Source organism: Lithobates pipiens, unplaced genomic scaffold, assembly GCF_037356315.1.
Source record: "Lithobates pipiens isolate NorthernLeopardFrog02 unplaced genomic scaffold, aLitPip1_a1.2 Scaffold_28, whole genome shotgun sequence".
Taxonomy (NCBI): Eukaryota; Metazoa; Chordata; class Amphibia; order Anura; family Ranidae; genus Lithobates; species Lithobates pipiens.
The window spans coordinates 188135963-188163559 of NW_027507789.1; the positions used below are offsets into that span (position 1 = coordinate 188135963).

At 44.0% G+C, this 27597-nt stretch overlaps 1 protein-coding gene across 2 annotated transcripts; it reads right to left on the reverse strand.

Annotated features, from left to right (window-relative positions):
* Positions 1 to 26807, reverse strand: GOSR2 (golgi SNAP receptor complex member 2). 2 transcript variants are annotated; one of them, XM_077460149.1, is made up of 6 exons: positions 26643 to 26807; positions 22372 to 22436; positions 18717 to 18825; positions 10485 to 10617; positions 3396 to 3536; positions 1 to 410 (listed from the first exon to the last, which is right to left on the reverse strand). In XM_077460149.1, the coding sequence occupies exons 1-6, from the start codon at positions 26669 to 26671 to the stop codon at positions 249 to 251; spliced, it is 639 nt and encodes a 212-aa protein (XP_077316275.1). In that variant the 5' UTR covers positions 26672 to 26807; the 3' UTR covers positions 1 to 248. The 2 variants fall into 2 exon arrangements, with proteins under 2 accessions (XP_077316275.1, XP_077316276.1); XM_077460150.1 differs by lacking the exon at positions 3396 to 3536.
* Between the last annotated feature and the right edge of the window lie 790 nt (positions 26808 to 27597).

Consider the following 27597-nt stretch of genomic DNA (forward strand, 5'->3'; position numbering starts at 1 on the left):
TCCTGTACTCCACCAATTTTAATACAGATTGTGCAGCTGAACAGGAGACAGTATTAAATATACAACATGTATAACTTTCATTTGAGAAGCATGTAAAGTCTTTGTTAAAAGTTTGTTTGCTCTCTACACAGCCTCTCATCCTTTCTCTGTCGTTAGTGGTGTCAGGGATGTTTCACAGTGGATGAGGGGCAGCAAAGAGACTAGGCTGAGGGACAGTCCATGGATTTGAAGGATTCCCCTCCACCGTTTCATGTCAGATACTTGAAGACAAGAATCATAACCACACAGGTGAAAATCATGCCTCCAATCATGATGGCTTTATCTTGAAATGCTCTCTTCTCAATCAGCCGCATAACCGTATTGGACAGACCCAGCATGTTGGCCACATCCAGGATCTTCTTCTTGGCCCCCTGAGGAGAAAACAGGTTGATGGGGACAAGGAAGGGAGGACAGAGGTAAAAGCAAGGTGTTAAGATATGTCTTCTAAACCAACATTCATATATGTGATCTAAATGAGAAGCAGAGATAAAAATAATATCTTGAATATAATTTACTAATAACTGTACCCAATGTTTAGTAGTCAGGGGCGGCCTGACCATTCGGGCACTGCCCGAGGGCACCATGCCACTAAGGGGCCCCATCAGGGTTGCCAGCCTCAATAAAACCAGGGACAGTATGTAAAAATCTGTGTTTTTTTTTAAAAAATACCAAGATTATAGCTGCCCTGCCTCTCCAGTACCTTTTCAGTGTGTGGGTGTGTATAGTGTGTGGGTGTCCCCATAATTTATTGCCTGAGGCCCCATGAGTTGTCAGTCCGCCCCTGTTAGTAAGCTTGATTTATCGAAGGATGTCCGTGTGTTCCCTGTAGCAACCACTCCAGCTAGACTGAATGGTGGACTCTAAGCACGTACAAAACGATAGTTGTACGTCTAATTAATTTCAAGATGTATTCCAGGTATGATATATTTTTACCTAGGTAAATTGGTCCAGCTTGGAACAATGTATATACCATACCTAGACGAAGGCTCTGGAAGCTGGAAATCACTGACGTAAACACCAATACTCCAGAGATCTCCACTTGCTTCTGGATACTGTGCTGAATGGCCGGCCTGATGAACTCTGAACACAGGAGGTCGGCCGCTTAAAACGGGTGCCATTCAGAGAATGCTTTTTCATTTTCTGCATGAATGCAAAGCATTCTCTGATTAGATGAGGTGGAGGGGCGGGGCAGTGATGTCACACTCTCAACCGTGTTCAGAGAATACTTTGCATGCATCTCACGGAAAAGGTTTAAAATTATTTGCTTTAAAAGAAGTTTAACCAGTTAATGACCAGCCACCGCAGTAATCCTGCGGCAGGTTGGCTCCCCTGGTCGAATCGCTGTAGCTGTATGTCGACCGCTTTAAGAGATCTATGGGGGGCGTGCATGGCGCGACGACGGAGCAGATGTGCGTGCCTGGCTGCCACGATGTCCGCCAGGCACCTGCGATTGCTCCTGAGAGAGAGACAGAACAGAGATCTGTCAATGTAAACAGACAGATCCCTGTTCTGTATGGATTATGAACAGCGATCGGTCTCCTCCTCCAGGCAGTCCCCCATCAGCTAGAAACACTCCCTAGGACACACATTTAACCCCTTGATTGCCCCCTAGTGTTAGCCCCTTCCCTGCCAATGACATTTATACAGTAATCAGTGGCTATTTTTAGCTCTGATTGCTGTATAAATGTCAATGGTCCCAAAAAAGTTTCAAAAGTGTCTGATCTGTCCGCCACAAGGTCCTGCTTAAAAAAAAAAAAAAAAAAAACACACACACACACACACACAATCAAATACCACCAAAAGAAAGCTCTATTTGTGGGGGAAAAAAAAAGGACGTCAATTTTGTTTGGGTACAGCGTCGCATGACTGCGCAATTGTCAGTTAAATTGACGCAGTGCCGTATCGCAAAAAATGGCCTGGTCATTAAGGGGGCAAATCCTTCCAGGCCTTAAGTGGTTAAACTTTTTTTTTTATTCTCTCAGTAGAGTACTGAATAATGTGATTCAGATCAGATTTATTTTCAGACATATTTAGCAACGAATGATGCTTATTAGAGACACCATAATGAATTAAACCCAAACTGGCATAGGTTTACTGTACCATGGTAAATCTTATACTCTTTTATAAATCGGGTCCTTAGGTCTTTCAGTGAAATAGTTTTGGAATATTAGTAAAAAGGTCATTCTAATAAATAATTACCGTTGATCATATAGAAGGATTGTTCGCTGAAAATAACTTGGCATCCCCTGTTGTCATCTGTTTACATGTGGATATTTTTTTTTTTTACATGGTTTTCAATAAAGAAGGATACATTTAAAACTCCTTCCAGGTATTTTCCTTCACTGTATGTGTCTCATTTGGGAGATTACCTTTCACTTTCTGTTCCAGAAACAGTGGCAGCTGTTCATGTGAAATAAAGTGACCCTGTACAGTTTTGAGCCCCAATGACCTGCAACTCCTACTGCATGAGCTAGGTGCTGGACATACACACAAGTCTTATAAGGATTTGCTGAAACTCTGGAAGGGAGCAGGATCAGGCTGATGGGTGACACAAATGCTCGGTATAAAAGCTTCTTTGAATATTGGGGATCATGCAGGGGAGTACTGGTACCCCAACCATCTCTGCTTACTGCAACTGCAATTTATAGGCCAAAAGTCAAGTATGAACACTCATGTGAGGGAGAGGTGACCTTGTCCACCCTGTGTATGCCTTGGAAAAGAGATTGTGCAGAGTTTGACTCCTGGGGCAGAGAAGAGCAAGGTTATAAGCAGGTTGGAAAATGGACTTGTAAGTGACTCAGTCCATTTCTTTTCTCATTGGGCAAAACAACAGAGTCTATAAAGTCAACCTGTTTTGAGAGAAGAAGAGTCTGCAATTGATGACCTCCTTCTGAAAAATGCTAGATGTCTGGTCATCTCAATACTTTAAGTCACTGACCCAGAATAAGCATGGAGCCAGTGAAGTTATGAGTACTGTCAGGACTTTTGCAAACATGTTCATAGATGGGGGGGGGGGGGGGGGGTTTATTTGCTAAAGGCAAATCCACTGTGCACTGCAATTAAAAAACAAACAAAAAAACAGCATTTATGCTTGCACATGATTGGATGATGGAAATCAGCAGAGCTTCCCCTCATTTCAGATCTTCTTCCAAGTACAATTGCAGTGCACAGTGGATTTGCCTTTAGTAAATCAACCCCAACGACTCCAGGAGATTCATCAATAGGCAGGCCATGTCTCTCAGTTCAGGTTTTTATAGTATAAATGTGGACTGGAGGTAATAAGCAGTTGTGGGTCAATTCTTCTTCCCAGTAAGACCAATTACTCAAGGCCCTATCTTGGCCAACTGATTCCCCACCTTTAAGGTCTTCCTTTGGTCCCTCAGCCCTTCCAGTATACTGGTACCACTCCCCAGGAGGTCGTCTATGCCTTGGTGTGCGTTACGGACAGAGGAGTTAAATTGAAGGGTCTCATCAATGTGTATTGAGGTCTCTGAATCCTGTGTGAGAGATTGGTAAGTGACTGCACTGATTATTTGTTCTTATATAAACATTAAGGGTTTCAGTTTTATAGCATTCTTATAGATAAAACCCGAGGTCTCACATGTGTCTACAGTGCACTGGTAGCAATAAAAGACAAAGTAGAACTGTCATTCTGCAAAACATTGCAAGTAGTAAGCATTACCAAAATGTTTTATTTGTTATGAAGGTTTTAGTGTATTTGGGAAGGGTTAAGCCACAAAGACAACAGCATACTTTAATGCATGCCACTCTGCATATACCCCATGTCCAAATGAACAAGTGCCACGTGTTGGACAATAGAAGCCCCTATAGAGCTGCTTATTAGTCACAGCTAATAGCTAGTCACACCTTATTAAGGCCTTGATAACAACAGCCCTGATCCTCCTCTTCTTGGGTTCCATGCCTTTGCTCCTGGCTCTACCTGAGTGCCCACAGAGCAAACAGCAGTTTCTGGGAAGTCTTCCAGGAGGGCACCCTAAGAGATGACTGGTCCCACCTGACAGACCCTCCCTGTGCTCCTCAGTTGTAAAAAAGTATTAACCCACACCAGTACATGAGAGTGAAACACCTCAAATCTTCATACAAAACCAACATACCAAAAGAGCGGTTGGGAAGTAGGCCTGCCGTCCTGGAAGACTTCCCAGAAACACAGTTACCAATAAGTGCAACTGGTCATTTTCTCAAGTTGTTTTCCAGGGCGGCACCCTGAGAGAAGAGCAAGTAGCTTAAGCCTACCTTAGAGCAGGACAACAGCTTGTAGGACCTTCCTACCAAACGCCAGATACTGAAGTGACAGCAACTCCACCCTGTAGTGTCTCAGGAAGGGGCTCTGGCTTGTCCATGTAGCTGCTCTGCATATCTGCTCCACCGATGCTCTGGCCCTTTCTGTCGCCAGAGACCATGTGGAATGTGCCTTAAGGTTATTTGGGGCTGCCCTACCAACCTGATCATAGGCTAAAGCAATAGTCTGCTTGATCCATCTTGCTAAGAATGCTTTGCGACCCTTCTCTGGCCAGAAAAACAAACTACAGCAATAAGTGGCTGGACCTTCTAAAGTCTTTAACGCTATCTAAATAAGCCAACAGACAATGTCTGACATCTGAAATCAATGAAAGGAACCTTATCTCGTTCTGAGGGTTGGTACAAAATGCAGGAAGGACAATCTCTTGAGTTCTGTGGAACCTTGAGGAGGTACAGGGGGTTCTGCCCGAGTACAACCCTATTGTCAAATAATAGAAAAAAGGGCTCAGAGTAATCCTTTCCCACTGAGAGAGAAAGTGGGAAAGTCTTCCCCCCACCCCTACGTCACTTGGTATCCTTGCTCTTCGTCACTGGGTTGGCTTAGGCCTTTTTTTTTTTTTTTTTTTAGGTCTACAGAGGGCGGCAAGAAATTTCCCACAAAACCTAAGAAGGCTAAAAACCGGTTTAGAGATGGGAAGGTACCATTACCAGGAGCTGGGGGGGGGGGTCGATAAAGGCAAGCAGAAGGGATGTCTTCTCTTCCCCAGCCATAAGTCTGCAGCCAAGGATACAAAGTGACGTAAGGGTGAGGGGAACACAGCTGAGTCTTAGAATTGTTGTCCCCATCCCTGGTCTTGACCCACAAAGCTCTCCTTGTGGAATTCAAAAGGGCACCTGTTTTCGCGGTGCCCTACCAATCACTTCTAAAGATTCCAAGACCTGTTTGAAATTAGTTTGGTGACCCACATGTCTGTGTTCCTAGCCACACAAGCCAAAGCTAGGGCAGGACTCATAGCTGCTGCATTGGCTTCCCAGGCCCTGCGCAAAAGGGTCTTGGCTCGTCAATCCATCTGGTCCCTGATGTAGCCAGGGAAGCATCAAATTTAGGTGCCTTAAGGAATCTCTTCCTCTTTGAAGTGGCAACTACGTTTTCATGTTTTAAACTTCAAAAGCTTTCTTTCAGGCTCCGTCCACTCCCTAAGAATGATATCCTTAAGGGCCTGGTGGATCGGGAGGATTTAGGATGTATAGAGGCTTGGTTAAGCCCTAATCCAATCTTGTGCGGACACCTGTGCCAAGGGTTCCCAATTTCTTCTGGACGCATACACTGCCCTAAGAAGGCCCTCCACATCATCGGCAGCAAAGATATGTCTGCCTGGTCTGGAGTCCTCCTCCTGACTGTCCTCAATGCCCTCATCAGAACCACTCTGATCGGGGGATTCAGCCTTCTCCTCCTCAGAATCCTGAGAGGGGAGAGGTCAAAAGGGGTTCCGGACATCTGCTACCCTCTGCTCTGTTAGAGGGCCCCTCCTTGGAGGAAGTATCCTCTCTGCTAGTGTGGGGTTCAGGGTCCCTTGTTTTGAGGGTTGCTTGAAAAGCTTTAAGGTTTGTCAGCATCTCCGACTGAACGGAGAGAAAGTCTTTCTGAGAGTTTTTTTTCCCCCGCTAGTTTGTGGATACACTTGTAACAAAAAGGTTTAGAGTGATCCTGTGGCAATTTATCATTACAATATCCCCATCTCTTAGAGCAGGAAGGGGCTTCAGGACGGCTGGCGACCACCTGGGCAGTGACGTCCTCCCCTACAAGAGATACATATGCAAGTTAGAAAGCAATGCCCCCCTTGCTACGTCCTGCAGGCGTAAGAGTCGGGGTCCCACGCCCCATCATTACCCCTGCCAGCTAGGTCGACTCCCCCCCCCCCCCCCCCCCATGGTCTCCTCTAATGCTGTGGCCACTAAGGGCCTCTCCTCTCTTTCCATCTTGTCACTAGAGTCTTCCAATCCTTGCCGAGACTGGTGTTGTGATCAGGATGAGCAGGATGTAGGTCAGACCTTTGCTCCCAGCTCAGAACGTCGCTGCCACCGCCTTTTTGCCGCAGCCCCGGACTCAGGGAGGCATGGCAATGTCATTTCCGGTGCTAGGGAGGAAGCCGTGTCATTCCACTTCCTGTCTCTGGCAACATGGCGCCGAGTCCTCTCAGCCCAGCCGATCGGCCGCATCCCTCACTGCTAACCGCCCACATTACCTTCTGCAGGGAGTGACCAGAAGTCGAGGGTATGCCACACCCGGAGCCCCGACCATCAGGAACAGGAAAATTATCCCTAAAGTTCTGGGTACCCCACTGTACCCAGGGTCCTTCAACTCTCAAGGGGGCTCTTCCCAAATCTGCTGCCCCAACCCCAAGAAAAATGGGGAGACCCCCCCCAGGAAGGGCAAGCCCTACCAGACCCAAAAGCTTCAACAACCCCATGAGCCCACGGCTTTGGGTCTTTTAGAAAAAGAACAAACGGTTTTTCTGTGTGGAAACATAATCAAGAACTGAGGAGCACAGGGAGGGGTTGGCCATTTTAACCTCTTTGTTGATTGCGTTTCCTGTCAGGTGGGACCGATCATCTCTCAAGGTACTGTCCTGGAAGATGACTTGAGAAAAAAAAAACCTTGTGCCCTTGTAACCAGTTTAAGCTGACAATAGATAGTTCAGGAACAGATTCCGCCATCCACACAAATGGAGGTGCATGGAGGAATTCCCCTGCCAGGACATTGTACACTTATCAGCGGCTGCAGCTGGTGATCAACAAAAGTTTTCAAGCTTGTCCAATTGGCAGAGGTCAATTTAACAATCCGCTTCTGTCAAACGAGGATGGCCACACATGGATCATGGCCAATCCCTGTGAACTTTTATTCGTCTATGGCCAGCTTAACTCCCACAACCTAACTATCTAGTGCTGTCATAACAACAAGCAAGAATGACTAAGGAAGCAAAGAAAAGATCCTGGCTTAAAGTGGTTGTAAACCCTTACAACACACTTTTTGCTACAGGCAAGCCTATAATAAGGCTTACCTGTAGCTACCCTGGATATCTCCTAAACCTGCACCGTTTAGGAGATATCCTCTGCATTTGCATGTGCCAACATCATTGGCACATGCACACTGACACAAACTGAAGCAATGGCACCTATGTGTCGTTGCCGCGCACATGTGCAGGAGTGACGTCATCGTGACTCTGGCCAGTCACAGCGCCGGAGCCGCGATACCCGGAAGTGACCCCCCGGGAGTGATGTTGGCCACCAGAGCGGTGTACGGGCACCGCAGTGAGGGCTTCGATCTCAGGTGAGTATTACATAATAAGCTAGTATGCTATGCATACTAGCTCATTATGCCTATCTTGCAGGTGTTAGTTTTTTTTTTTTTTTTTTAAGTGGGTTAAAACCACTTTAACAGGACACATCCAAAATACATTAAAACCTTCATCACTAAAACAAACAAACAAATTCCCTCTTCTTCTAAGCATATGTCTACTATGAAAGTTACAAATGGACTAAAAGGAGAAGTTATGTGACCGAGCAAAATTATTTGAGATGAACTTCAAGTAAGATTAATAGCAGACTGTGTGCAACTATTACACTGGGAAATGAGCATGAGCTGCAGACATGTTCGTGTATCCAATTAGTAACGTCTGGCTGATTATATCCCACAAATAGTATTCTTTTTAGTGTAAACTAACGTGGAAGAACGAATGCTAGGACTACAGAGTAAAACGTGTACCAAGTCTACACACCCCTGTAAAAAAAATTCAGGTTTCTGTGATGTAAAAAAAAAAAAAAAAAAAAAAAAAAAAAAAGAGAGACATCGATAAATCATTTCAGAACTTTTTCCACCTTAAGGCTGGGTTCACACCGCTGCGGGGGGAGAACCGGATGTGATTCGCACAGCAAATCACATCCGATCTCCGTAGCGCTGCGAGTTCAGCCATACAGATAGTATGGCTGAACTCGCAGCGGTCCCGCAGCAAACTCGCACGGGACCCTTTTTTGGGTCCGCAACGGAATCGGATCGCGTGGGGGTTCACACCATGCGATCCGATTCCTGTGCGAGTCGGCAGATCGCACTGCGATATGCCGACGGATCTGGGGGTGTCATTAACATAACATTGACACCCCCAGCCGTCCGCATAGGGCAGTGTGAACTGCCGGCGGGAGGTATGCGATGCGGGAAAACGCCGCGGATTTGCGGCGTTCCCGCATCGCAGCAATGTGAACCTAGCCTTAGTGTGCCATATAAAAACTGTACAACACAACTGAACAACAAACTGAACAACAAACTGAAATCTTTTAGGTGGAGGGAAGTAAAAATAAAAAAATATATAAAAAAATCTGGTTGCATAAGTGTGCACACCCTTACACTAATACTTTGTTGAAGCACCTTTTGATTTTATTACAGCACTCTGTCTTTTTGGGTATGAGTCTATCAGCAACAGCTGAACTTTATTTGGGGATAATCAGAGGCACTTTACATGATGGCAGGTGTGTTATGACTCCTATTTAACATGAGTTTGAGGCCGGGTTCACACCGCTGCGATGCGGGAACGCCGCAAATCCGCGGCGTTTTCCCGCATCGCATCACTCCTGCCGGCAGTTCACACTGCCCTATGCGGACGGCTGGGAGTGTCAATGATATGTTAATGACACCCCCAGATCCGTCCGCATATCGCAGTGCGATCTGCCGACTCGCACAGGAATCGGATCGCATGGTGTGAACCCCCATGCGATCCGATTCTGTTGCGGACCAAAAAAAGGGTCCCGTGCGAGTTTGCTGCGGGAGCGATGCGAATTCAGCCATACTATCTGTATGGCTGAACTCGCATCGCTACGGAGATCGGATGTGATTTGCGGTGCGAATCACATCCGGATCTCCCCACGCAGCAGTGTGAACCCAGCCTGAATGTGATTGCTTAAATCTGAACAGTTACATCCCCAGTTATAAGAAGGTGTGCAAACTTATGCAACCACATTATTTATTTATTTTACCCCCCCCCCCCCTTAAAAGATTTCAGTTTATAGGTCACATTAAAATGTGGAAAAAGTTCTAAAATGATTTATCTTTGTCTTGTCATTGTGTAGACTTTTTATATCCACTCTATTATATGGAGTGAAGGTAAAAAGGTCTCTCACCACCCAAGATATTCTATAAGAAGATTAGGTTTTAAAAATGAAACCAAATTTGAACCTAGTTGGGTTTTATATAAAATTTTCCGGGAAAATGAAAAACAGGGTCAGTCCACCATTTCAGCTTCTGGTGGATGCTGAGAGTTAAACCATGGGTATATTAGATGGGCACTTCGCATTTAGATATCTGTTCACGAGGATATAAAACATAAAGAGAATACATTTTGGTGCAACAGAGGGGATGAGACTATGGCAGAGTGGGGAAGAGCCAGGAACCTTTGAGAAGTGTAAGACTCCAGGAAAATCCAGGGCCGATTTAATCCTTATGAAAATGGGGCAGTTAGCCCGGACCCAACAAGTAAGAGGGGCACATCACCCAAATGGTCCTGGAGTCCAGCTGATCATAAATGTAATCAGGGGGGAGTAAAACCCTTACTCTCATACTCTGCCTACATAGGGGTAAGGCGAGGAAGGATACCACTGCATCAAGTACAGTGATGGACAGGGGGACTTATGCAGAGCATAGCAGGCTATACAATATGCAATTTTATTTCTGTCAACCATGGGTTGACGGAAAGAAAGCGGTTCAGTTTCCGCAAAGTCATTTTGTTCTGCCGGAAGGGAGCCTTCCCCATTGGCACAATACAATGATCACTGCTGGTAGCTATATAAAAATGTTGGCGTTGATCGGGCAAAAAAAAATAAAAAAAAATAAAAATAAAAAAACACAAACAAACAGGCTGGTTGTATTGAAGTCAATGGATCGACTTCAGTACAACCAGCCTGCCCCTAGACAGATTGAAATTAGGCTGGTTCCTGCTGAACCAGCTGAATTTTGATTCTTCTATGGCCAGCTTAAGCCCCTGAAATACAGAGAAGATTTGTAGGGGACATACCCATTAGAGATTTTAGCCTAGACTTTAATAATGGTCCTAGATGCAGATGAGAGGTGAAACTAGTTATCAATTCATATGTCTATGGTATGAATAAATGTAGGCAATTTAGGAAGTGAAACTTACATTGGTGGTGTAATTCCGTGTCAGTAGCTCCTCACGCTCCTTATCCTGTTGTTCTCTGGCATAGCGCCGATGTTGAAAGTTTCTCAGCGCTGTCTGTAGGTGCTGCACGTCATATTTCAACTGGTCTACCCGGCTATCAAAGACAAAAATTGAAGAAGAAGTGTTAACTTATTATCCACATAGGGAGTTTTGCTAAATCTCATGCTGGTGTTCATCTTTTGCACATGCTTGGTTTGCTTCTATCTAAATCCAAAGACCTAAGACATATTTAAAATGACACAAGTCTAAGCCTGCAAAATGCAGATCAAGGTGTTCAGTGGCTCAAGCACTGCTCTCTTTCCAAATTCACTGGAGCATTAGAGAGTGGTTGAAAAACACTAAAAATGATAAGACAAGAGGCTGCAGTCCTACCAAGTAACCCTGCAAAAAGCCTAGGCCTAGGGAAGAATTAACTTGGATGATATAGCGGAATGGATACATGGATCCATGACTTACACTTTGCAAAGCATGCTGGTCTTTTCAATAAAAAAAAGCACTCTACCTGCATGCTTTTTTTTGTTAGCCTTTGCAAAATACATTTTTCTCTGAAAGCAGCGAGGAAGGAGGATGTGCACCTCTGCAATTTATACCGCTGCCTGTTTCTAACAAAAGAACTGTGAGAAAGTGCCTATGGAGATGACTGAATGCACTTAGTTTGTCGCTAGCTGGCTGCAAATGGTAAAAACACAAGCAGTAAAAATATTTTAAGAAGAAGAAGAAGAAAGAAGAAGAAAGAAGAAGAAAGAAGAAGAAAGAAGAAGAAGAAAGAAGAAGAAGAAAGAAGAAGAAAGAAGAAGAGAAGAAAGAAGAAGAAAGAAGAAGAAGAAAGAAGAAGAAAGAAGAAGAAGAAAGAAGAAGAAGAAAGAAGAAGAAAGAAGAAGAAGAAAGAAGAAGAAAGAAGAAGAAAGAAGAAAGAAGAAAGAAGAAAGAAGAAGAAGAAGACATATTAAAAAGGGAAAGAAAGACATTTTTTTTTTAATAATAATTAAAAAATGTTTTAAATGTATAATTTAATGTATCATTTACTGCAAAGATTCAAAGGTTTGCCAATTACGTCCCAAACATATATCTTTACTCAGACAAATCCCAATTGCTCATTTCCTGGCTGTGCACTCTTTTGTCCTGGTGCACCGCGGGTTAATGATGGCAACTACCTGCTCAGTGTGGAAACTTGACTTGCTATCACAGAACCATACACAGGAAACCTGTTTCAAGCCCTTCTCCTGACCTGACTCATTTAAAAGCTTCCCAAAACCGCCCTGGGGGGGGGGGTGTGTGGAATCCGTAGCGGGGGGGGGGGGGGGGGGTAGTGTGCATGCCAGCTACATAGGTATTGCAGTTCTCACTCCTTACCTCCCCCTCTCTTTAGTAAATTATTATTCCTGTCCATTTCCAACCCTTTTTGAAGTCCAGGTTATAACAGCAGATAGGATCTGAGGCATTTTTTAAACCATAAAAAAAATAATTAGAATTATGGAAGCAGAGAATTGTAAAGAAATTATTTTTGCTTCCGTTTCATACCAGTAGAGTTTATCTTCTTAACCCATTCCAGGTAGGTTCTCGAGAATAGGTGCCATATCCGAGTCATGTGGGTAAAAGTGGACGACCGGAAAAATGTAGATCGTTACAAGGTTGGAAAGGGCACCGACTGGTCTCCCATTTAAAAGTTATCTTTGGACAAATGCTAACAATTTTAAGAAATGTGCGATTTCAACAAAAATGTGGGTTTTTGCTGACTATAAAATTTCTGTACATCTCCATCTCATTAATCAGCAACTATTTAATGTTAAGGTCCAATGTAAAAATCCTTCCAATTTTTATCCAAATAGGTGTATCCTTGATTGATTTATTGTAGATGAACACTGCCCACGACAACAAATTTAGAACTGGAATTTGACAATTTTTTTGACAGATGATCATTTTGCGTCAGTTTTTTTAGCCTTAAGATAACTGAAATATCTTAGACAATACCTATGGTCATTTCCTTTGCCTGCAAATATAGATTTAAAAAAAGAGTATTAAACCCAAAACCCCCAAAAAAATTGAAACTTACCAATCAGGGGGCTACATCCCATATTTACCTGGTGATCTGGCAGGTACCACACCCCCTGTATTAGAGTGCCCCCCCCCCCCCGGATGAAGGAGCACAGAGGACACCTTTGGACAGCGGCATTGTTAGATGCAATAACAGATTTAGATAAACTACCAAATGAAGCTGAACTCCAGCTAACCCTTTATTGACAGTTACAGAAAAGAAAAAAAAATTGGTGGGGGGGTTATAGATTTTACATAAACAAACAAAAGCTGATCATTGTAAGCACAGCAGTTAAATGTAAATGGGATATGATCACCATGTATAAATACACAAGGGGTACAGATAGTGAACTTGGTGTTGAGTTATTCACTTTAAAGAGGAAGTAAAGGCTATTTAAAAAAAAAAAATGCAACCTGCAAGGCAAAGGCATAATGAGCTAGTAGCATACTAGCTCATTATGAATAACTTGCCTGAGAACGAAGCCCCCGAAGCAGTCCTCCGTCTTCATGTTCGCCGCTGCCATGTATCCCGGAGTGACTTCTGGGTCTTGCTGCACCGCCGCTGTGATTTGCTGGAGCCGCGATGACGTCACTCCCGTGCATGTGCACGGGAGCAGACACGAGCGGCATATTGCCGTGACTTGCGGCCTGCCCAGTGCACCGCTGTCTACGGCGCATGCGCCGTAGACAGCAGTGGCTGTGTTTTTGTAAATATATCCTAAACCGTATAGGTTTAGGAGATATTTCTTGGACCTACAGGTAAGCCTAAATCTAGGCTTACCTGTAGGTCAAAGTGGTTTGTAAGGGTTTACAAACACTTTAAGGTCATCACAGACAACAAGGGGGCACTCTTCATGTCTAGAGGAAAAAAAAAGATTTAATCTTGAAATACGGAAAGGTTCTTCACAGTAAGAGCTGAAAATGTGGAATAGACTCCTCCAGTTTCTGGCCAGCTCATCAGATTTTTTTTTTTTATAAAGCAAAGGCCTGGATTATTTCCTAAAATGTACATAATATAACTCAATACTAACATTTATAGGTAAAGTTGATCCAGGGAGAATCCGATTGCCTCTCCGGGGATCAGGAAGGAATTTTTTTCCCCTGCTGTAGCAAATTGGATCATGCTTTGCTGGGGTTTTTGTTTGCTTTCCTCTGGATCAACTGTGGGTATAGGATGGTGTATATGGGATTGTATGATTTTCTTATTGGTTGACCTGGGTGGACTTGTCTTTTTTTCAGCCTGACTAACTATATAACAGACTTACTGGCTGGATCACCAGGGCAAAATAAAGAAAAGAAAAAGGAAATTAATGCAGCCATCACATCTAAGAATTAGTAAGCTGGAATATAATAAAACATTTGCTTTTTGGTTCAACATTGCTTTAATATTATCTTTCCATCCCCGACTTCAAGTCCTCTTGCCAGTCACCCCTGCCTTTTATTTAAAGCAGGAAAGGTGAAGAGGAGGAGAGTATTGCAACAAAAGCTGCATTTAAAATATTTGAAACACATCAGTTGCCTAATTTTAAGCAAATAAAGGGAGTTCTGCTTTAACATAAGATTTGTTTGGCAGAAAACAAACACATACACACATACATACTTTTTTTTTTTTTTTTTAATGAGAAAGTTTGGTCAAGGCACACATAAGTCTATCAGATGCTATACTTGATATCAATAGTAGCTAAAGAGGTCTACAAAATGACTGGGACTGACGTAAAAATTAAGTTGACAAAAAAAAGTGTTAGAAAGCAAAAGAACTGATATTGCACCACCAGCCACACAATTTTCTTAGCTTTAGATAGGGAATGGTTAAAATCTCAGTTTTTTTTTTTTTTTTTTTTATTGCGTCCTCGTCGGGGATATTTACCATCACTGGGACAGGAAGGGAGCAAAGATGTCATCAATTGGGCAATAGACACTGACACAAATCTGGATTATCTGTCCTTTATCCAAAAATCAAAGGAAATTATTTCCAGGGGTTCCACTTTAAATGGTTTGTATTTTAACCTTCCACTTTAACTGAAAGCTGCAGTGTTCTCTGAAGAAGCAGGCAAAGGACCATGGTATACATTTCGCTGCATTGTCTTGGCTTAGATTCAGAACAACAGAAACTATAATAATTTAGCTACTGAGGCAGAACATAACTGCCAAGATGAAAAATTGTGGAATGGAAAAAAAATAAAAAAATAAAAAAAAAGGTGCTGGACTTAAAGCTTGCCTTTCTTCAAATACAGGTTGATAGTAGTTCTTGTCAAATGAATCCCGGTCACTCGGGAAAACATGAAATGTGTGTGTGGGGGGGGGGGGGGGGGGGGAGGGGTTGGTTCTAGTCCCCCCAAGAGTGGGACATACCTCACTTGAGAAGAAGTATACAGTGGATGTATAAAAAAAGTCTACACACCCCTGTTAAATGTCAGGTTTCTGTGACATAAAAAAAAAATGAAAAACAAAAAGATAAATAATTTCAGAACTTTTTCCACCTTTAATGTGACCTATAAACTGTACAACTCAGTTTAACAACTAACTGAAATATTTTAGGTGGAGGGAAGTAAAAATTAAAAAACTAAAATAATATGGTTGCATAAGTGTGCACACCCTTACACCAATACTTTGTCGAAGCACCTTTTGACTTTATTACAGCACTCTGTAGTCTTTTTGGGCATGAGTCTATCAGCATGGCACATCTTGACTTGGCAATATTTGCCCACTCTTCTTTGCAAAGACACTCCAAATCTGTCAGATTGTGACGACATCTCCTGTGCACAGCGCTCTTCAGATCACCCCATAGATTCACAATCATATTCAGGTCTGAGCTCTGGCTGGGCTATTCCAAAAAACTTTAATCTTTTTGTGAAGCCATTCCTTTGTTAATTTGGATGTATGCTTTGGTTAGTTGTCATGCTGAAAGATTTCATGGTTTCATCAGACCATAACACATTTTCCCACATCCTTTTGGGAGACTTCAGATTTATTTTTTGCAAAATTTTGCCGGGCTTGGATGTTTTTCTTCATAAGAAAAGGCTTCTGTCTTGCCACTCTACCCCATAACCCAGACATATGAAGAATACGGGAGATTGTTGTTACATGTACCACACAGCCAGTACTTGCCAGATATTCCTGCAGCTCCTTTAATGTTGCCGTTGGCCTCTTGGCAGCCTCCCTGACAGTTTCAGTTTTCTTCTCGTCTTTTCATCAATTTTGGAGAGACGTCCAGTTCTTGGTAATGTCACTGTTGTGCCATAGTCTCTCCCCTTGATAACGGTCTTCACTGTGTTCCATGGTATATTAATGCCACAGAAATTCCTTTGTACCCTTCTCCTGACTGATACCTTTTAACAATGAGATCCCTCTGATGCTTTGGAAGCTCACTGTGGACCATGACTTTTGCTGTAGGAATTCAACTAATGCAGGCCATACATGGTCGAAATTCGAACAAATTTTCTTTTCAAAATCAGAAAATTTGCTTTTTTTGTGATCCGATGGTGCCACCATTGATTTTCGAAATTCGGCCGACCAAGCCTTCAATTTCACCTCATGTTGCTACAGAAAATAATTTTTTATGGCCAGGAATCTTCTTTTCTCTCCGTAAATTTTCTTTTCTTATTACATTTCTCGGGCGGGTGGGAGAATGGGGGTATTTTTGAAGGCTCTAGTAGGCTTCAAAAAACGTGGACTCGTGGTGCAAAGCCTTGCATTACGAGTCCACCCAAGTGTGTTAGAAAAGTGAATGAATATTCGCTTTCCTAACACTGAACCGCCTCTCCACCAATCAGGTGTGCAGCTCTGTTACCCGTCAGCCGATTGGCTGAAAGGACAGGCGCTACAATTAGACGCCCATTGGGAAGAGGGGAGGAGACGCTCGGAGGACACAGGAGCTGTCTGACCCGCTGCAAGATCCCACTGCTCATTTGGTCCCGTCAAACACCACGCATCAAACTGCAGATCCTTCATATGGCTAAGCACAGGGGAGGAGTCGGTCTTCCAGACATCAAGGCGTATTACAGGGCGACCCACCTTGCTAGACTGGTCGACTGGTACTGCCATGCGGAGGCCAAGCAGTGGGTGGCGATGGAACTGGAAGATTCTGAGGGTTTGGCCAGGTACTGGCCATGGGTCACTACCTCGTTTCCGAGGGACCTAAATGACCATCCTACGCTAGGCAGTACCTTACGGGTGATAAGGGACACTTTTCGCCGCTCCTCGATCTCCCCGATGCCCTCCCCCATGGTGCCCATTTTGGGTAATCCGGACTTTCCGCCTGGCGGGCAGAACCCCGCTTTTGGGCGATTGGCATCAGCGGGGCGCTCCCATTTTTATGACTTCCTGGATCCGGACGGCACACTTGCACTAGAAGCAAGGCTATCCACCTTAGATCCCCCATTGGACTTCTGGAGTAGTCTCCAACTTCGCAATTTCCTGCGCCGATGTGCAAGGACACCCGGCATATCGCGCCCGCTCACGGAGCTGGAGCACATCTGCTACCGCAGGGAACCGACTCGTCACTGTTTATCTCTGATTTACTCCTCGCTGATCTCTCTGCCTGAAGGGTCTGTCCCCCCTTATCTCGCCAAATGGGAGCTGGACCTCGGTGTTCAATTTACTAGCTTACAGCGGGAGAAGATTCTCTACTTCGCTCAGAAGTCCTCTATTGCCACTAGGGTTCAGGAATCCTGCTATAAAATCTTGACCCGCTGGTATAGGGTGCCCACCTCTCTACACCGTTTCTTCCCGCAGGTCCCCAGTCTATGTTGGCGGTGCAATGTGGGGGAGGGGACGATGCTACACATTTTCTGGGACTGCCCCAGAATTCAACCTTACTGGGCGGAGGTGGGACGCACAATCGAACACCTGACTGGTGCTGCCCTGGAGGGAGACCCCGCGGCTTGTTTACTGCACCTCTCTAAGCGATCGATAAAGAAGTACAAGGCTTCTCTTACCATTCATCTCTTGAATGCCGCCAAAGCATGCATTCCCTTGTGTTGGAGATCGGAGATTCCGCCGACTAAATCCCTGTGGTATGCCAAGGTGAATGAAATCAGAAACATGGAAGATCTTACTGCCACTCTGCGTGGGGGGGAGGAGGCCTTCCGGGAGAAATGGCGACCATGGCTACAATACATCTACACGGATGACTACCTCCGCGAGGTTGCTATCCCTGATCAGTCTCTGTAGTGTAATCCGTCCTCTGATCAGGAGGTGCCGCCACTCCACCCCGTTTTCCTTTGCTTTGCCTCTCTGTTTTCTCTCCCATCCCCACCTTCCTGCCTTCTTATCCCCCTTGTTCCCCTTCCCTTTACCTGATTCGCTTCCCACCCTAGGCCGGCCTATTTAGATACTTTGAATATCCTATTTTTCATAACTCATCAGGTGTGCCGCACGGCTGGGCCTAGCTGGTGGTGGGTCAGTTTTCCGTGACAGGTTTCAGTGAGTCTACTACAGTTTAGCCCTGGTGACTCAACTGGCGGTAGGAGATTGCTGAGATAGTGGTCGGATGGTTCCCCCCGGGGCGGTGTACCGCTAACCGTTATTCGTATTCATAACCGCTTATGCTTGTTACTGGGTGCATAGCATCGGGTTTTGAGATTTGATGTTTGCTATCTACTGTCTGATATTTGATAATGTTGTTGTTACGCCGCACTGCATCCGATTCCTGTCTCTGTTTCTTATCTTAATTACTGTCATTTTTTGTTATGGTATGTGAAATTGTTTCATTGTGGAAAATAATAAAGGAATTACAAAAAAGATCCCACTGCTCACTGCCGTCACCCGCAGGCCTGCCTGACCTGCCACTGAGACAGGTTAAGTGCCAGGCAGCTGGCAAACACGCGGGGGGGGGGGGGTCACAGTGCCAGTGTCTGATGGGGCACAGTGAAGCTTCCATTGATGTTTTTTTTCCAGAATTTTTCAGTTTGTCTGTGCCCCCCCCCCCAAAAAAATTTTTGGAGTACCAGCCGCCACTGAGCACCCTGAAGGGGTGAACTTTGGCCATAGTAGGTGCGATTGCGAGGTGTCCTAAGAGTAAATTACACTTAAGGTCAAGTGCAAAATGAAAGATCATTTTAAATGATGGAAGCACATGGTGCAAAGGTGAATGAACAATTTTTGCATGGGGTATTTAGGGAGATGATGGACACTCCAGTGGTTTACTGTTATACTCACAGTTTGGCATTCTGCCTTTTGCTGGGAGGCTCTTTGCTACATAGGATCTCCAAACGTTCCAAGTTACTAAAGATCTGGTCTATTCTTGCTTGAATTTCATTCTCCACCACTGGTAGGAAATTAAAGGGAAGAAAATCACATGACTCATTTTGAAAACGTATGAATCTGATGCTTAACCTCTTCTTGTGGTGTGTAAAATATAAATCCATAGTACATTGTACAACAGACAGTTATATTTAAGGACATGGCATAATACAGCGAGGGAAAAGGGTATTTGATCCTCTGCTGATTTTCTACATTTGCCCACTGACAAAAAACAATGATCAGTCTATAATTTTATTGGTAGGTTTATTTTAACAGTGAGAGACAGAATAAATAAATAAAAAAAAAATCCAGGAAAATGCATTTAAAAAAAAGTTATAAATTGATTTCTATTTTTATGAGTGAAATAAGTATTTGACTCCTTTTCAAAACATGACTTGGTAGCAAAACCCTTGTTGGCAATCACAGAGGTCAGACTTTTCTTGTAGTTGGCCACCAGCTTTGCACACATCTCAGGAGGGATTTTGTCCCACTCCTCTTTGCAGATCCTCTCCAAGTCCTTAAGGTTTCGAGGCTGAAATTTGGTAACCCGAAGCTTCAGCTCCCTCCACATATTTTCTATGGGATTAAGGTCTGGAGACTGGCTAGGCCACACCAGGACCTCAATGTGCTTCTTCTTGAGCCACTCCTTTGTTGCCTTGGCCTTGTGTTTTGTCATTGTCATGCTTGAATACCCATCTACTACCCATTTTCAATGCCTTGGCTGAGGGAAGGAGGTTCTCGCCCAAGATTTGACGGTAACCTGTCATGGTTATGCAGTAATCTTCCTCTGCTTACCTATCCTCATGTGTTCACACTAAGAGGCCAGCCACTTCCACCTGGTGGTTTTTATAACCTCTCCTCTAAGCATGGCTCCACCCCAGGCCCTATCAGGGAACCCTATATTAACCTGTGCACTGCAAGCCAGCAGTGCTGATCAACCATTGTGCATTCACTGTGCGTTTGGCTTCCTGTTTAGTGCTTGCCGCGTGCTCTATGTTTGTCTCCGTTACTGACCTTGGTGCGTTCTCGACTATTCCTGTCTGCTTATGACCCTGACTTTTTGGCATGTCCCCGACTATCCGTCTGCCTGTGACCCTGAACCTTTGGCATGTACTCTGTTGTTCCTGTCTGCTAGTTGCCCTGACCTCTGGTGAACACCTGCTGGCTCTTAGACTCCGCGCCTTGGGGAATCTATGCTCTAGCTCCAACTGGGATCTGTGTTAATGATCCAGTAGACCTGCTTCCTGACCCCCCCTGGGTACAATCTGCGTCAGTCAGTCCTAGGGTCCACTATCTTAGCGGAGCACTTCCGATTCCTACGGAGTGCATCCGTCACCAGGTTTCAGGTGGCCTGACAGTCCCTTTGATGCTGTCCTGTCCCCTTAATAGAAAAACACCCCCAAAGCATAATGTTTCCACCTCCATGTTTGATGGTGGGGATGGTGTTCCTGGGGTCATAGGTAGCATTCCTTCTCCTCCAAACACAGTGAGTTGAGTTGATTCCCAAGAGCTTGATTTTGGTCTCATCTGACCACAACACTTTCACTTAGTTCTCCTTTGAATCATTCAGATGTTCATTAGCAAACTTCAGACGGGCCTGTATATGTGCTTTCTTGAGCAGGGGGACCTTGCGGGGTGCTGCAGGATTTCAGCCCTTCGCGGTGTAGTGTGTTACCAAATGTTTTCTTGGTGACTATGGTCCCAGCTGCCCTCAGATCATTGACAAGATTCTCCTGTGTAGGTCTGGGCTGATTCCTCACAGTTCTCATGATCATTGAAACTCCATGAGGTGAGACCTTGCATGGAGGACCAGTCCGAGGGAGATTGACAGTTATTTTGTGTTTCTTCCATTTGCGAATAATCGCACCAACTTTTGTCACTCTCTCACCAAGCTCCTTTGCTATGGTCTTGTAGCCCATTCCAGCCTTGTGTAGGTCTACAATCTTGTCCCCGGCGTCCTTGGACAGCCCTTTGGTCTTATCCATGGAGGAGAGATTGGAATCTGATTGCTTCTGTGGATAGATGCTTTATACAGGTAACAAGCTGAGATTAGGAGTACTCGCTTTAAGCCCAGGTTCACACTGACAGCGGGATTGAAATTGTATAAGTTCAGCTGAATTTCATTCCCGCATGTCAGTCCCACCTTCGGGGGTTATTTCAGAGACATCTGTGTGGGTTGCCTCAAAGATGTCTATACAAATCACACCCCGAAGTCACCAAACGTAGTACAGAAACTGCTTTTGAGAAATGGTGCGGCGCCGCGAAGTCGGTGTTGCACCAATTCGTAAGCTGCTATTGCGGGGAATAGCTGACGATTTGTCAAATCACATGCCAAATCGCTGCAATGTGACCCTAGGCTCAGACAGTGCTCCTAATCTCAGCTCGTTATCTGCATAGAAGACACCTGGGAGACAGAAATCTTGCTGACTGATAGGGGATCAAAAACTTACTCCACTCATTACAATTCAAATCAATTTCTAACTTTTTTTGAAATGCGTTTTTCTGGATATTTTTGTTGTTATTCTGTCTCCAACTGTTAAAATAAACCTCCAATTAAAATTATAGACTGATCATTGTCCGTGTGTGCATATTATACATGTATACATACATACATACATATACACACTTTGTATTCTCTCTTTTTAACATGTAAAAGAAATTACCTTGGTGTAAACAAAATCTTATCAATATGTGTGTTAATGTTGGAAACTTTGTTTATATGTATAGTTAGAAGTTATACAAGTACACGGGGGCAGCCATATGTCCTTGTTACACATAAAGGCTATGCCTACTATTTGCAACAGTTAAGTTAGGTCTGCTTCCCCTATGTTAAACTGAAGAGTGATAGAGGAGGGGCAATAAAGCTAACAAACATTTAATTTACAGTAAAAAAGGTGGTTTTGTCTCACCTGACTTAAAAGAAGTAGAGCCCACCCGCCGTCATGCAACGCTGTACCCCACCAAAATTTAGAACCAATCACCGGGTGCTGGCGAACAATCATTGGCCGGGACCCAGTGATCGGCATGTGCTGTGACAAATCACAGCACAGCCTTCCTGGAAATGCACAACTGCCCTGCAGCAATATAACTAGTGTGCGATCTGCAAATAGTTATGCCACAGAGGAAGCTGCAGCCATAAAAGTGAATTAGGATTCTACTGATGTTGTCACTCAACATGTAAAGTGTTGGTGGGCCATATGAATTAAAGCCCAACTAGAGGGAAAGTAAAAATCCTCCTCCAAAAAAAAAAAAAAGGGAGGCAGTTTTACTTATCCAATTTTCTGCTACTAAAGCAGTTGGTACTCCCCAACACTCCAACAGTGTTCCTTGGCATCCCATATTTAATGCAGGGCTATGGACCCTGCATTGGATAAATAGAACTAAACAAGGTTTTGGGCAGAGTTGAGATGGATTAGAACACCTGCCAGCTGCAAAGACTCGGGGGTTGGAGGACAGAAGATTTCAAGTAAGAAAGCAGTCACCAGCAGTAGGGACACTTCTAATTGAATGCGAGTACAATCATAATCAATGTTCCTGCATCTTATACACATGGAAAAATCATGACACTTACGATGTACGGACTGTTTGTCAGCTGTCTCTAGACGTCCCATATGAGACTGAACCTCATGGACATGTCTATGAGAGAAAAGTGGGTCATAGTAAATAAGAAAAAAGCAGTAAAATATAGCTAGCAGTCATGCAACAAGCAATAAAATAAAGTGCAACAAACAAGCATATAGATCATATTGGTGGATAGACCTTATTTTTGTGCTTTATTTGATTGCACTTTATTTATTTGAACATCAATAAAGTTTTTGGATTTCAGAGGCTCATTTTTTTTAATGCCGGCCATTTCTTGAATGAGCAATAAAAACTCGACAGGGTCTGTCCCTTTCACACTTTATAACTGAAAAAAAAATTAAATTCTGGCTGGCGAGACACTTTAACATTTAAATGGGTCTTTTCAAAAAAAATGCAATGCCTGCTTATTACCTAGCCACTGACCCCTGAACAAAATCGCATAATTAAAGCCAAAAAAAAAATTAAAATCCTCACCTTGCCTATCCCCTCCAATTCCAATGTACTTGCCTAGAAGAGAATGATGTCACTGTGCCTCACCGTAGTGGAGTTTGGGATCCTCATTTTTTGGTCCCTTTCAAACAGGCCGGATCCATTTTTTTTCTTAGCAGGAGATCCGTCCGCTGATCCCCTGCTGATCTGAGCTGAGCATCCAGACGACAGATCCGTGTCCGCTCTGCTTATGCAGAGCAGGCACAGCTCGTTCTGCTCTATGAGCAGTAGAGCTGCACGATTAATCGTTAAGAATCCTTATAGCGATCTTGAAAAAAGTATTAACTGATTCTATGTAGAGAATTCTCTCTGCTCAAGCTGACAGCCCTCAAAAGAAAGGGAAAAAAAAAAACAGGCAGTCTGCCAACATTCTTTGGCAGTGGAACTTAGGTATAAACATTGTAGCAAGTTGTCATTTAGATAAAAGAAATAAACTTTGGTGTGAAATTGAGGGAAGCTTAACTGCTTAAACACTAAACCCTTTTCTGACATTTGTTAGTTTCTTTATGTCACACTGTATTTGCGCAGCAGTCGTTCAAATGCAATTTTTGGGGGGAAAAAAAATACACTTTAATGAATAATAAAAAAAAATAAAAAATAAAAGTTAGCCCAATTTTTTTGTAGCATGTGAAAGATTTTATGCCGCAAGAATCGTGAGAGAATCATGATCTTTTTATTCCAAGCAAAAAAAAAATTGTGATTCTCATTTTCACCAGAATCGTGCAGCTCTAATGGGCAGTCGGATATAGATGGACCAGCTGTCCGTTTACACCTGACTGCCCTCCGATCTGGCCAGACATAGAGAAACAGATCCCCTTACGTTTGCTTTTGCGGGATGGAAGTGTAAAAAACGCACAAAAGTCCACTTACATCCGACTACCCATAGAGGAGAATGGAGGGTGTGATTGGAACCACCTAGCGGACCCGATTGAACTATTGCGATTTGCTTTCAAGAAAAATTTAGACCATAACAATTTTTCTGCATTTTTGATATAGCAAGTAAGGGTTTTGACCCCCTGTGATTTTATTTTTGCCTTCTGTGTCCTCTTGGGGAGATTTCGCTTCACCTCTTGTCCCATAACTAAACTAGGAAGTTAAAGAAAAGCATTCCAAAAGTGAAGGAAACCCCAAGTTTACCCACTGGAAAATGTCCCCCCCTACTCCTGGTCTTTTGAGCAAAATTTGGAATTTTATTTAAATTGCCCTCTGATAATAGTGACCAGGACTAATCGAGATGTGACTCTCTTAATGGCAAAACAGCCAGCAATAAAAACCTGAAAAGGGGTTTCCACTCCCTCTCCAATCCGTCCAAATCTAAAAAAATGTTTGAGCTTAGTTCCATTTTATAGTATAGCTAAAAGCAAAACATTTATTTTTGTTTTGGATAGAGTAGAGAGGGATTAGAACACCTTTCAGGTTTTTATTGCTGTCTGTGTCCCCGAAGATTTGCCCTCTCTATTTGTCCAACAATTATTACCAAGCGTGTAAGAAAATCAGAAAATTTGGGTTGTCATCATAAGAACAGGAATAGAGGGGAAAATCTTTTAATGGGGACACTAGTTCCGGTGACAACCAGGGATCCCCTCACATCCTGTTTTGGCTATGAGACAGGAAGTGAAAGTAAATCTCCCCAATGGCACACAGATCTACTTTTTTTTTTCCAGGGGATGGGTAGCTAATAGGAGGGATGGTCAGGTACTGTCATGTTAGAGCTGCACGATTCTGGCCAAATTGAGAATCACAATTTTTTTTGCTTAGAATAAAAAAAGATCACGATTCTCACGATATAAAATCTTTCACATTATACAAAAATATTGGGCTAACTTTACTGGTTAGTTGTTTTTTTTGTTTTTTTAATTCATTAAAGTAATTTTTTACCAAAAAAAAAAAATTGCATTTGAAAGACCACTGCGCACATACAATGTGACATAAATATTGCAACAACCACCATTTTATTCTCTAGGTCTCTCCGGCGAGCTGCCCCGTTGTGTTCTGGGACATGTGTGTGTCCCAGAAAACAACGGGGCCATTCACAAAGCACCGCACAGCTTGGGCAGTAGGAAACTGGCAGTGAAGCCGCAAGGCTCCACTGCCCATTTCCCTCATTAAGATGGCGGCGCCGGCAGCCGATCCGATGGACGGATCAGCCTCGAGGGACCGATATCGTGGGCTCGCTGGACAGGCAATTGTCCTTATTAAAAGTCAGCAGCTACAGTGTATGAAAAAAGAAACAAAAAAATTTGCGCCTGGAACACCCCTTTACATGGTTAAACTTTCCTCACTTACACACAAGTCTGTTCCATTGACAAATTGTTACAATGTTTATATTTAAAGGGGTTGTAAAGGTTTGTTTTTTTATTTTCTAAATAGGTTCCTTTAAGCTAGTGCATTGTTGGTCCACTTACCTTTTCCTTCAACTTCCCTTCTAAATGTTTTTTTTTTCTTTGTCTGAATTTCTCACTTCCTGTTTCTCCTCAGTAAACTTCCCACCATAATCCGAGCGGTGTTTAGTCAGCCAGAACAGCTTACTGAGGAGGAACAGGAAATGAGAAATTCAGACAAAGAAAAAAAAAAACATTTAAAAGGAAAAGGTAAGTGAACCAACAATGCACTAGCTTAAAGGAACCTATTTAGAAAATAAAAAACAAACCCTTACAACCCCTTTAAGTTCAACTGCTAAAGAATGTTGCGATTCTTAGCAGGCTGCCTGGATTTTTTTCTTCCTTTCTTTTGAGGGCTGTGGCTTCTGAAGAGCAGAGAAGTCTTTGCATAGTAAGAATCCTGAAACACTTTTTTCAAGATTGAAAGGAGGGGGGGGGGGGGGAAATTGCGATAACGATTCTTGACTATTAATCGTGCAGCTCGATGTCATGTCATTCTGATCCACTTAATCCTGGATTCACTACCTAGTAGGGGGGGATGCATTAAAATTGGAGAAGACAGGATCTGGAACTGCTGTGCATAATAACCAATCATCTTCTATCTACAGCTTGTTCAGTAAAACCTGGTTAACACCAGTGCGGCTTTGAAACCGTGCTACATCAGGGTGATTTCAAAGACGCAGATCAGTGTGGTTTGGAGCTCCGATTTCACTGCGGCTGCATTTAACAGAAGTCAATGCAAGTCGCAATGAAATCGCAGAAAATTAATGCAGAAATCTTTTTTTCAGAGTCGCAATGATTTGAGCGGTTCCATTGCCAAAAATAGGGTGCCGCTTGTCATGTGATTTTGAACGGTCCAATCACACAGGGGTCAACGAGGGCTTAGAGCAGAACTATAATCACTCTCTTCAGCACTGCGATGTTCCAGAGCTGCCCGATGGCTGCTGTCATCTTTAGCTTGGTGGCTTCCGGGAATCGACTGCCAACTGTTTCCAGTGGCTGGGCAATGATAAAGTCGCGCATGCGTGGGAGTACATTCAACTTGGCATTGCCAAAATTCTACACTGAGCTGGGCGGGCACAGCTGTTCTGTCTGGTAAACAGAACAAATAAGTTTAATTTTCTCTAATGGGGACACCGACAGCAATAAAACCTGGCAGGTGTTCTAATCCCTCTCCACTCTATCCGAATAAAAAGCCTTTTGATATAGAAGTCCAGAGCAATCAATAACAATCTATATCTCCTAACACTATGCCAGTGACACTCCCATGTGTCCAGGCTGTCAGTGCCATGTCCCATTCACTGTGTGATTCAGACTGATCCCTGTGCTCCCCTTCCCCTATACATCTATCAGGACTCACTCCTATCTCCCTGCCTGTCACCAGACTCACTTGTTGCTCTGATGATAGAGAGCCTCCATGGCTCCAGCTCCTGTCTGCAGCCACCACTCTGCCCTCGGCTGTCGATTACTTATCGATAGGTAATCAGCTGCTTTTTTCTTTTTCCACTTTGGCCGGCACACGTCATCACTTCCGGGTTCCGGCAGGGCCCTACTGCTGCCGGTGTGTCTACATTACTGCCTGTTTCCGTTCCGTTGTTGAGGTGGGAGTAGGGAAAGGCAAGAGTATTGTCTGACCGGTTTATTTTCGTCGGATAGAAGTCACCGCAGCGTGATGAAGTTCTTGTCAGAGAAGGTGGTTTTGTCAGGCAGTACTAGGACACCTCCCAGTGGGGTGTAGAGGGTGGCTGCTATGGAAACGATGGTTTGGCGGGTTTATTTTTTGTAAGTGGTAGAAGGCTGGAGAGGTAACTCGTGTGTGGTGTATTAGCTTCTGTAGGACTACAAGTCTCAGCATGCTGAGGCCGAGAAATAGTGGAGTTTAATGTGAGAGCTGTTTTTGGGCTGCTGTGGTGTGTTGGTTTACCTGACTGGGCACAGCTGTCCATAGAGTGAGTGAGTGAATGAATATTAAGGGGAACCCAGCACCAAAATAAAAATGCGTGGGGGGCCCCCCAAATTCCATACCAGGCCCTTCAGGTCTGGTATGGATATTAAGGGGAACCCTGTACCAAAATTGAAAAAAAAAATGCCATGTGGGGTCCCCCCAAAAATTCATACAAGTCTCTTATCCGAGCACGCAACCTGGCAGGCCACAGGAAAAGGGGGGGTGGTGAGAGTTCCCCCCTCCTGAACCGTACCAGGCTACATGCCCTCAACATGGGCAGGGTGCTTAGGGGAAGCCCCCCAAAGCACAGTGTCCCCATGTTGGGGGCAAGGGCCTCATCCCGACAACCCTTGCCTGGTGGTTGTGGGGGTCTGCGGGTGGGGGGCTTATTGGAATCTGG